Source organism: Bemisia tabaci, chromosome 1 (assembly GCF_918797505.1).
Source record: "Bemisia tabaci chromosome 1, PGI_BMITA_v3".
In the NCBI taxonomy this organism is placed as follows: Eukaryota; Metazoa; Arthropoda; class Insecta; order Hemiptera; family Aleyrodidae; genus Bemisia; species Bemisia tabaci.
In genome coordinates, this window is record NC_092793.1 from 74,882,787 (window position 1) to 74,893,681 (window position 10,895).

Below are 10,895 nucleotides of genomic sequence, written 5' to 3' on the forward strand. Positions count from 1 at the left end.
CCCCTCTTATTGTTTCAGAGAACAACGGAAAAACAAAAAATGTCTGAAAAATATTTTTAATGGATTTTCTTTTTTCTTTTTTACGTGGGACACTTACATTGGATTTGACTTGACCCCCCCCCTTCTCCCCCCAAAAGGCTTGCATAGAAACTGAAGGACCTCTATGTTCCCATAAGGCATGTCTAAGCAAATTCGTGTCACCAAGTTATTTTGAGAAAAATAATCCTCCATGGTAGAAAACATTAATTGCTAAAACCTCAGTTGTTCATGAGTGACAGTTCCTGTGTATAATTCCTGAGTGACAACACTTCAGATTATCCTCAGAGCCTCAACATGTACCAGCAACTACTAATGATGTTAAAATTCCAATTTGATGTCTTTCTTGGAGGTATAACCTCAATATACCTATTGAATTTCAGTTACCATGGAAACTAAGATGACTTGAAATTTTTAATTTTCTTTCTTCTTTTAAATCTTTAGATCAGTGTATTTTTAAATTGGCAGTATTCTCATCTTCTCAAAATATAGCTATTTTAGAAGTTTAGAGTTAACTTTCACGGCAGTCTCGGATTGAAATAGATGCTGAAAGCTCAAATATTTGGGAATCAATGGCTACAAGTGGATAAATCAATACCAGGTGAAATTCAAAGTTTAGAAAAAAAAATCAAATTAAAATAAATGATCTGACATAATGCAGAATGACAAAGTTTGCAGGTTTTTTGGCCTCTGTTGAGCTCTTGGTTCTGCCTTTCCAGAGAAATTTTACTGATTCTTAATTAATAAAAATTTTAGTGTTCCTTGTCAGTTCGCGTGATCAAAATAAGTGCTAACCAACTAGGAGAACGTAAAACCCTCAGCACTCCTCTCCTTGGGTCAACAATGGAGGCACTGATTCTGACAATACTTCTTGGTGTTATAGCAGTATTGATGCTTCCCCCTGGGAAAATTTCAGTAACTTGTAGGAAGAAAAATCGACCTGGTTTTAAATATTCAAAGTTTGCTGATACTTTGGGAGTGAAATACGGTTCCAACCCTGACTCCCCTCGAAAATCCAAACGACCACAATGTAAGTGAAAAACTTAAATCATTAAGAGTTTTGATTTTAAAATTTTTCTGGTAAGGGAAAAATTCTTGCATCGGGTGGCACAAACTATTGTTTGTACTTATTTAAAAAATGAGACGTCTAATTGGTGCCTATGTCTGCTGCTTGGATACAGCAGCTTGAAGCACTTTTCGCTAATTTTTTACGCTAGCCTATTAATGATTCATAAGAAAACGTAAACTTTTTGAAGGTTTGATGCATGGAACAAAGGAGATATCTTAGTCTTTGCTGTTAGTAAATTAAAATAAAATAATCCATTTGGAAAAAGAAAAAAAAAAAAAAAAAAAAAAAAAAAATTCAGAACTTGCCATGAGGTGATTTTAAAATATATAAACCAAAATTTTAACCACTTTAATTTGAACTAAGAGTAGTTTAAAGGAATTGAAAGCATAAAAATTGTAGTCATACCGTTATGCAGTCCATTGCTGTCATTGTAAGAGAAACTAATTCCCTGATTAATTCACTTAACACTACTTTGAGGTTAATTAGTACAGGTTTTGATAGGAAAAAGTCAATCTATGCACTAAAAGTTTAAAACCACAGAAAACTGGCAAAACCTCACACCTCTTTGGAAGTAAATTGAAACTTATAATAAATTTGGTTGACTATCCAAAATTCACACCGTAAATCCAAAAATGTCACACCACTACACAATAAAGTACTTGTGTTGAGAGATTGATTCGTACACAAATATGAGAAAATTGACTTCCTTTAAAAAGTATGAAATTCAGTGATTTAAAAGGGAGAAAAGATATTATTGTAATAAATAGAAAAATGTTGAAGCTGAATCTGCCTGAGTTGAGAGTGTCGTAAAGGTAAGAGACCGCAAAATAAATGAGATGGAATGAGTTGGCTTCAAAGAGATAAGAGAAGTATTAATCTCAATTGACGACTCTTGAAGTGGCATTAATTAAGATAACAACAATTCTGATGATTGGAGAGAGATCATCATTGCATAATAGTGCACAGAATTAGGTATTTTCTGGCCTAGCTGGATGGGCACTTATGAAAGCTTTGACACAAGGGCCCCTCACTTGACAGGACAATATTTTCAGGAGGGCCAAAATACGATTGAGCCATTATCTCTTCTCGCATTTTGACATTCACCCCCCTGCAGGATATCACTGCCTACAGCTGAAACACCTATGCTTGAGTTTCAATATTTGAGAGTGAGATACTTCATGAAAAAAGAATTTAAAAAAATCCTGACTGTAATTAAAAAATTCTCTAAAAATTAGGGCAAAAATTTCAGTTATGTTGATTTTTTTTTTGCATGGATAAAGTGACCAGATAAAATGAGAGTCTATCAAAACGTTATAATTCAAAATATTTTCATGACTTGTTTAAATTTGAATACAATTTTTAGAAAAGAACTGAATTATTATTAAGTGATGAACATTTCATATTGGTTAGGTCATACAAAAGTTGTTTTATTCTTCGGCTATCGAGATGAAACACACCTCTTTACAATATAAACTTTTTACTCATGGGGAGATAATTTATTACCTGCCTTGGGATTAAAAAATCTAATATTTTTTACAGTAGGACAGTAGGGTCTTGGTTATCTCAGCCTCCCAGGTTTTTCATATTCAAGGTAGCTCCAGCGCTAGTTGGTTAATGAAATTTACTGACAGATGAACACAAAAAAGTACATCAAAGTACCGATGACAAAAAAAAAGAGAAAAAGAGAAGTTTCTGTGGAAATACATTTTTTTTTACTTTAAAGTATTTTGAGGATAAATTTTAAGAGATCTGATTTTTGTAAAAATTAAAAATCTAAATATCAGTTACACATACCTACATAAGACATCCAGTCATTTTTGCTTCATTCAACAAATGAATATTTTTCATATTCAGCCTTATTTAATCATTTTTATATATTTTCTTTTATTTATTTTATGACTACTTTTATCTGTTTATACTGTGTTATGTTAAAAGAATATTCTAAGTGCCCATCAAAATTAAAGTTTTGACTATCCTCAACAGAAAGTTGGTCATAAGGAGCTTTAGAGGATGGTGCACTGAAAAGATACAGTCTGACTGAACAAATGTTCCAAGATTCGGAACTTTTTCTACTTTTTTATTTAACTTTCTTATTTTTTCAAAATATCCAAGGTAAAAAAACATTAAACTAAAAAAGAAAGGAGCAAATGAAAAGAATAGCACTTTTGTAGGTGAACTTACGGAATGAATTTAAATGAGAAACTAATTCATGGATTGCAGGAAACACGTTTTAGCTACAGATTAGGACACACTAATTCTAAAAGAAATGAAACAGAACTAGACGGGATGGAGGAATCAACCCAAGATAAAGTCCGTTTCCAAAAACGAAATGATGGTGAGAATTGACCGAAATATAGGTGAGAATTGACCAAAATATACTCTTAATGGTAGGAAAAAGGAGGAAAACAGAAAATTCTAGGGAGTGAGAAAAATTCGGCGAGCCTTTCAGATTCTGAAAAACGTTCTGAAATTTGGAATTAATTCTCAAAAATGGCAGCATTGGAAGAGAAAATTAGTTCAGCCTTTTTTTGAAAAAAAATATCCATATTCCGACTGACGTGACAACAGCCTTACTGAGAAGAGGTTTGCAGCTCTTAACATAGGACTCGTTGACTACAATTTAAGGTGGTGCTTTATCAATCATAGATTAGGTTTTGACATACAGTGATTCAGCTTTTAATCTTTCTGCAGTCAATAATTCAATATGGTATTTCCAGGTGACATGCAGAAACATAGCCACAATCACCCAGTGCCCTGTTGAAATTCAGGCTCTTACCTTGATAGTGGGAGCGGCCTCGCCTGGCATTTCTGCCTCTATCTCGCAAAAAGGCGCTGAAGAGTGGTTCATGTCACTGAAGTCAAGTTTGAAGTCTCTCTCTGAGCCACGTAATAACTTTAGGTGCCGCTTCTTCCCCTTACTCGTTGATTTTTCTGTAAAGTGAGATCATTCAAAACTGTTGTAAAAGGCTCCACAGAAATGTTCAATAAAAAGATTATATATTGCAATATGGAACTAAAATGGAGATGTTGCAGTGTGAGGAATTAGCAATTTGACTGTTGATTCTTATGTGCAAGTTTGCGAGAAACACGGTGGTGCCACTGGTTTTCTCTGAAATCAACTCCCAAGCTCAAAGAAAGCTCTTGAGTTGAGGCCAAAATGGAGGGGATATCCCACACTATCCTAAGAGTCCACCTCTACATCAAGACAAACTCTCCATGCAAAGATAGGGAGCAAATACATTGACTATCTAACATTGACACATAGAGTACATAGAGTCGTAATGTAAATGGGAGAGCTGGCGCCATGTTCTGCTCGACGAATTCCGAGCCCGGTGTGCGCCGAGTTCGGGTCGCTTTTTCGATACATTTTCGATCCAAAATGGCGGTGTGGAATACGTGGTAATTCCTATCTCCTTTGTTGTTGTTGTTGTTGTCATCGGATGGCCGGGTACCCGTGTATCGCAAACAATTGATTATGTATCGAAAAAGTGACCCGGCGTCACACAGAAGTCTCGGAATTCGGGACATGGAAAATGCTTAAAAGTGGCGCCAGCTCTCCCAATTACATTACGACTCTATGTACTCTATGCATTGACAGGGCTGCCACTTTATTTGGGGACTTCAAAACTGAAAACACGGCATCACTGCTAATGTATTTGCTCCCTATCTTTGCATGGAGAGTTCGTTTTGATGTAGAGGTGGACTCTCAGGATAGCGTGGGATATCCCCACCATTTTGGCTTCAACTTGAGAGCTTTTTTCGAGCTTGGGAGTTGATTTCAGAGAAAACCAGTGACACCATCGTGTTTCTCGCGGACTTTTACCTAAAAATCAAAAGTCAAATCGCAAATTCCTCACACATGCAACATCTCCATTCCTTATTTACTCATCATATACATATTCACTCATCTATTAGAGCATCTATTTGGACAAGGAAACTAATGAAACGATTGTTGTTTGTATAATGGTTATAGATGATAGTTCCTTATTGCAAAATGTGGTCCAAACGACAATAAAGGGGTAAATAATCTATTGTAGGAGACCTGCATTGTTGCCCTTAAGAAAAACATCCTATGAATGTTCAAATTATGCCATATCTGCAATCAAATATTCAGTTTTGGAAAAAAGTAAAAAGATTTTTCCTAAAAAATTTTCGAAGCCCGTTGATTAAATTGCGATTACAATTTTCCCTACAACCAACACGCAATTTTCATCGGAAGTTTCACATTTAATTAAAAAAAATTCAACAACGTCCCAACATCTTTCTTCTTAACACAGCAGAACATGCCTTCTAGCCTACATGTTGCAGATATTGAGTAATGAATGAGATATCTCTTCCCCTCAAAATTTTTCCTAAAATACTGGTTGTTTGTAAATTTTGACAAAAACAAGTAAGATGCACCTTTCAGAGATTTGTTTTGAAAAACTCTTTTAAATATTCTAAACTAATGTCTGAGAAACTTGATCATTACTGTTTAATTTCACAAATTGAATCTGTCATTTACTGGTAAAATTTGGTTTTTATACAGGTAGGATTGACAAATCACATTTTCCAGGAATTGACAACTGAAATATGCCAAATTTTTCCGTTACAGCAAGATGTCCAGAGTGAAGTCCCAATTTCAGTAAGCTTTGCTCAAAATATTGATGTTTGTTCACTTCCAGAATAGAGCCATCTTGAATCGAAATTTCATTCAAGGAGAGAAAAGGCAATGTTTACAGACCCCTGATACAAGAAAGTTTTCTGAGGGAGAAGAATAGCATACAAAATGCTTGGATTAAAATTCTATCTTTTCATGAAAAATGAACTTTTTCTCTCTGAATCGTCGGTGCTTGATGTTTTACATAAGCCTCTTCTCCTTTTTGTCTTTACTGCTGTTTAGAACACATAATTAGTTGTTCAAAGGGTTTTCTTTTCTTAGTCAATGTAAACATGTTATGTCCTTGTAATTATTATACTTTTTCAAATTTGTATCCATTATTATTAAGATTTATATGGGAGGAAAACAAAATCAAAATATAAACTGAAAAAGGTTGTCTCTTTTACTTACTTATTGTCTTTTGGAGGTTATAGATTATCAAACACAAATAGGTATGTCTAACTTCATGATTGTTACCAATATGCTGCTATTATTTTACAGACAGAGAATATTATTATGGTACCAGTTCAAACTAAGTTCTCAGGATTTTTCACTCTTTAAGATTTTGCTCTTGCTACTCCCGTTAATTAAATGCTCAGAGCAACTGGACAGAATGTAAAATCCTGCTTTTCCAATTCAGCAAACGGAACTATGTGCCAACCGTATAGGAGACTCATGAGCCTTGGGCACTGGACAAGAGCCCTGTGAACAGGGCTCATGAGTAAGTAACTGCCACCACCGACAACAGCGCCGGCCTCTTTGCCGCTGACAGTACTGGCACTTCATAATTCTCATTCATTCTTATGGCCCTCGACTAACGAGCACACCCCATCTTGTTCACCTATACATAGTTCTATTTGGTAGAAATACTGATCACGAGAGAGGGTAAAAATTGTAAACACTACAAATCATTATTCCTTCGTCTTTTTTTCATGTACAATATGTTGAACTTATCGGAATCTTGCTCAATTAATGTAAACGAGTTCATCAGAATTCTCAGTTTGTATTTCAATTGGCCGAGATAAAAGAAAGAAAATTAACAAGGTTGAAAAAGCCATTACTTAAAACCAACTACACATGTTCTGCAAATAACTAAAGTTATGTTGAATGTAAATTGCAGGAGCATTTTAACTTGTTTTGCTACTCATTTTGAAACTTCTTAATAGCATAAAACAGATTTTGTACATGTTGACTGCTTAGTCACTCTCAGGGCCTGGTCCTAGGATTCCAACACCAAGTCAATGTCGACCAGCGTTATATTGGCCATTTAGCAGCGATGGTAGATACTGCGAGGATCATACTTTCGTGTCATGCCTTGGGCATATTCATGATGGTGTTTTAATGCTGTCTTGGGTTTTGCGGGATACTATGTTGGGCTCACTGACGAGTGTGATCTACTGATGACGTCTAAAAAGACTCAAACCGATATAAATCTCTCAGCATGATCTCAACCTAATATTCCAATGCAAACTGCTTGAGCTGAACACTCTCACCCCTCAGTTGTGAACTGGTACTCATTAGAATTAAAAAGAAATTATTTTTGACTCTAGTCAAAATTTTTGGAACTTCTTGGCTTTGTTTTCCCCGTTGAATGGTGTGGACTCAGCACCATTTCTCTACCTTTTTATAAACCATAGTTTGGTAGCTATCAGAGCGGAGGTGGCACTGTGTGTTGACTTATTGTTAGCGTGAAATTAAACATTAACACAGAATCTTACAGAGTGTACTACTGTTGTTTTATTGTGATCCCTAAATTTCTTGCAAGTTTTCTGAATGTATCAGCTTGCATCTTTCTTTGCCTTTTTTCTACATCCATGGGGGACCAGTCACTGCCACTCCCATTGAGCTGACATGTCAAGTCAATCTGTTAAAAAGAACATTACTTACGGCTATCAGTCTCATCTCCACTACTCTCTCCTTTGTCCAAGTCAAATATTGGCTGGTCAGAACTATTCCGTGTTCTGGTTGTTTTTGAGGTTTGCGGCTTCACTATCCTGTAAAAGTAGACATTTTCAATGGCATAAGAAAATAACATGTTGAATTTTACATTAAAATTTTAATAAGACACTCATTTTGCTTCATGTTATCAAACTCCGGGAGGAATAGGGAGTAATATTTTCACTGTAAAAAGGAGACGAATTCGTAAAGTTTTTCCAATACTATTTGCATCTTGTTATAGACTAAAAAACAAAGTAAAAAAATTGAGCACTACTCATTTCCCATTCAAATTTCAGAATTCAACTAATACTTTAAAATTAGCAGTTTTAGGAAATACGTGTCAATTCAAAATTCTTGTTTATCAAAAAACCAATGGGTAATTGAGTTAACTTAGCTGGTTACTCGCGTAATTTTGGACTGCTTTGCAAAAAGTAAAATGTTTCAGCTTGCTGTATAATTATTGACCATTTCTGACTGTGTACCAAAGGAAACAGACAATTTTACTGGAAGCGATGGTATTAATTTTGTTTTTTCAATGGTCAGATGGGCTAGAGATGATTTTGATTTTCTTACCAAGCAGGCTTGCGCTGTATTTTGCATGAAATTTTACTGAGAAAATATTTTTCTGCAATGCTTCACCTAATTCTAGCTCCTGATCTATTGGCTCATTATAGATCTGTAATCATCGATGAAGTCATCCGCTCCACAGATATGTTAACATTCATTTGATGAGTCGCATTTCCAGAATGGGTACAGAACTTGTTAAATTGTTAGATTAATAAATTGAACTGCACCTGAGTTTAACTTTCACAAAAAGAGACTTAGAGATTCTGTTTGTATCCTTTTCGTTCTCATCTACCCCCTCCTTTTTATCTTTTTAAATGATACATTTTTCGTTGGGGGGGTGGGGGTGGAGAGTTACTTTTAGGATAATTTGAACCACTGCTCTCAACCTTGCCTGTCTAGAATGATCAATGAGGAAGGGAAATTAGGGGCTAATTATAAAATATGGAATGCTAAATTTTGGATTCTTTGACCCCCTTCCCCTCATCATGCTCCTGTATTAAATGTAAATTTTGTGTATAGTTCCATTCGGTGTATTACATGCACAATTACTGCGCTTTCCATTTGGTGTATTACTTATTTGTCTGGAAAGTGCTTAGAATCGCATCTCAATTTGGGAATTTCATGAGACGCTGTCACAGAGGCACTGCTTGACAGTGCGAGCAATTTTTCTAAGTTTGTGAAGACCCTAATTAGGTTAGGTGGGTAAGTAATAATAACTGGCTTACCCTCGCTCTTTCTCCCATTGCTTCCTTTCTTTCAATTTTCTTGAAATCCGAGTACGCGTTGGAGTAGAGCCATAAACATCATAATCATTTAAAATATCATCGTATATGTCATCAACATGTAAGGGTTCTACTGAGTTACCTTCATCGGTATCACTCCTGAAAATTCATGAAAATCCATTAGACAAGCAATTAAGGAGAGGTAGCAGAGCTACATAATGAACAGCAATATTTATTATTGCACGCTGCAACATGCAATCAGAAGGATTTCCTGACTTCCACAATTTTGAGAATTTATCTAAACGCCGTGTATAGGTACCTGTTTCCTTTTTTGTATAATAAACAAAGGTTGCCTCGCCACCTTCAGTATTTTCTCTATGGATGAAATGCATAGCTTTCAAGCACTACTCTAGCCCTATTAGAGCTCCCGCATCGTATGTTGAGACAAACGTCAATCTCCGATTAGCTCTGAATTCGCACCACTCAACAGGTTAATACATGTAGTCAGGTGGCACCACTGGTGAATGGTGACATAAACAATACTTTGACATTTGTCTCAATATACGATGCGCGAGCTCTAGCCCTACTTAAAATTTCACCTTTAAAAAAGGACAATTCACTTGTAAATTTTACATTAAAAATTCTATTGCATCAGTTACGCCCAATACATCCTTGGATAGGGATATCCCATGGACAGTGAAACGAATCCATGAAGAATAAAAATGATGCTGCCAATGCAAATAAAAAAAGACAAATGGTCAACTAGTTAGGTACATATGTACTTACAATGAATCATAAATGCTCTGAGGGAGATTCAACATCTTCAAAGCTATTCGATCTGAGACTATAAAAGAGACTATACAGTTGAATGGTTAGCAGAATGCGTCAATAGCTAATGTTACAATGTTTTCACTGATTCTGGAGTAGAAATATACTCAAAAAGGTGAGTTGGTAGGTAGCAAGATTAGTGGAAGCTTTATCTTATCAGTTGATGGAGAAGTGACTTACCCCTCATCTTCCAAGTTGAGGCGCTCTAGATGATCGTTAAACAGAGCCGGTTCCATTTTGAGTTTAACTACGTACGCTCATTTAACTGAACAAAATTCGTGCATTGGAGAATCAGAGGTCTGCAAGAACTTGCAATGAATCCAAAGGTTTATTACAAACTTGACAACAAATATTTCTGTCAAAGCACGATGAGTGGCAAAACCCAAAACCTAGGAACCCCTTTCAGCTAGGAGCAAATTCCTGGGATTCTACTTGACTTGAAACAGTGTAGTATCGTCTAATCATACAATAAATAAGAAGTCAAATCTAAAATTGTGTACAAGGGAGCGGCGTTTCCTCGCCTTTCAGCGTGAGCCGTCCGCTAAAAGCACGATATCTCGTATCGTGGGAGCCGAGATCAAACATTAGAAATTTTGAGGCGTGTAAGAAATAAATTACGCAGCATAACACGGATAACACTTATCATGGGGCGGTAGATAAATTCACTTAAATTGAAACAACAGAAATCCAAAACCACACAGTTGCGAACACATATTTTATGTAAACGTAAAGCGGCATGAACACAGCATTTCGACATCACATTTCACGAATTTTCGTCATTATCATGGCCAAATGTCAAAAATAAGAGCACACCGTTGTCAAATTGCACAAACATTTTTAAATTTACTTTACAAAAAGCTGGGCATCAGTATTATTGTTGTTAATCGGACAACAGTGTAAAAGAAAGTGAATGACACTCAAGTTTAGCAACTTCTAATTTCAAAACTGAGAAAAACAAACAAATATATAATCGTTCCATTATTTCACAGAATGCATTTAAGTACTTTCAAATGCTAAATAAATGTAAAAATAATATATATGAATTCAAAGATTAGTTCCTCGCCGCCGAACCTCGAAAAATTATTAAACTTTGTTG

The 10,895-nt window shown here is 35.5% G+C and overlaps 1 protein-coding gene and 1 long non-coding RNA gene across 6 annotated transcripts in view; one reads left to right on the top strand and one right to left on the bottom strand.

Annotated features, from left to right (window-relative positions):
- Nucleotides 1-10,579, bottom strand: part of Mekk1 (mitogen-activated protein kinase kinase kinase 4) — a 35,500-nt gene extending 24,921 nt beyond the window's left edge. Inside the window, exons 1-4 of one of the 3 annotated variants that reach the window (XM_072306163.1) lie at nt 9,980-10,579; nt 8,975-9,130; nt 7,632-7,738; nt 3,882-4,036 (exon numbers count right to left, since the gene is read on the bottom strand). In XM_072306163.1, the coding sequence (XP_072162264.1) occupies nt 3,882-4,036; nt 7,632-7,738; nt 8,975-9,130; nt 9,980-10,035 (474 nt within the window). In that variant the 5' untranslated portion in view covers nt 10,036-10,579. Of the gene's footprint in view, nt 1-1,510; nt 1,952-3,881; nt 4,037-7,631; nt 7,739-8,974; nt 9,131-9,757; nt 9,902-9,979 lie in introns of those variants that run through there. The other 2 variants (XM_072306164.1, XM_072306165.1) reach the window with 2 other exon arrangements.
- LOC140226012 (uncharacterized) lies at nt 328-6,139 on the top strand. 3 transcript variants are annotated; one of them, XR_011900811.1, is made up of 3 exons: nt 328-1,066; nt 3,823-4,004; nt 5,634-6,139. It is a non-coding gene; the product is annotated as an uncharacterized lncRNA (long non-coding RNA). The 3 variants fall into 3 exon arrangements; XR_011900812.1 differs by having other exon boundaries at nt 351-1,066; nt 5,770-6,139; XR_011900810.1 differs by having other exon boundaries at nt 353-1,066; nt 5,700-6,139.
- Nucleotides 10,580-10,895: the final 316 nt, after the last annotated feature.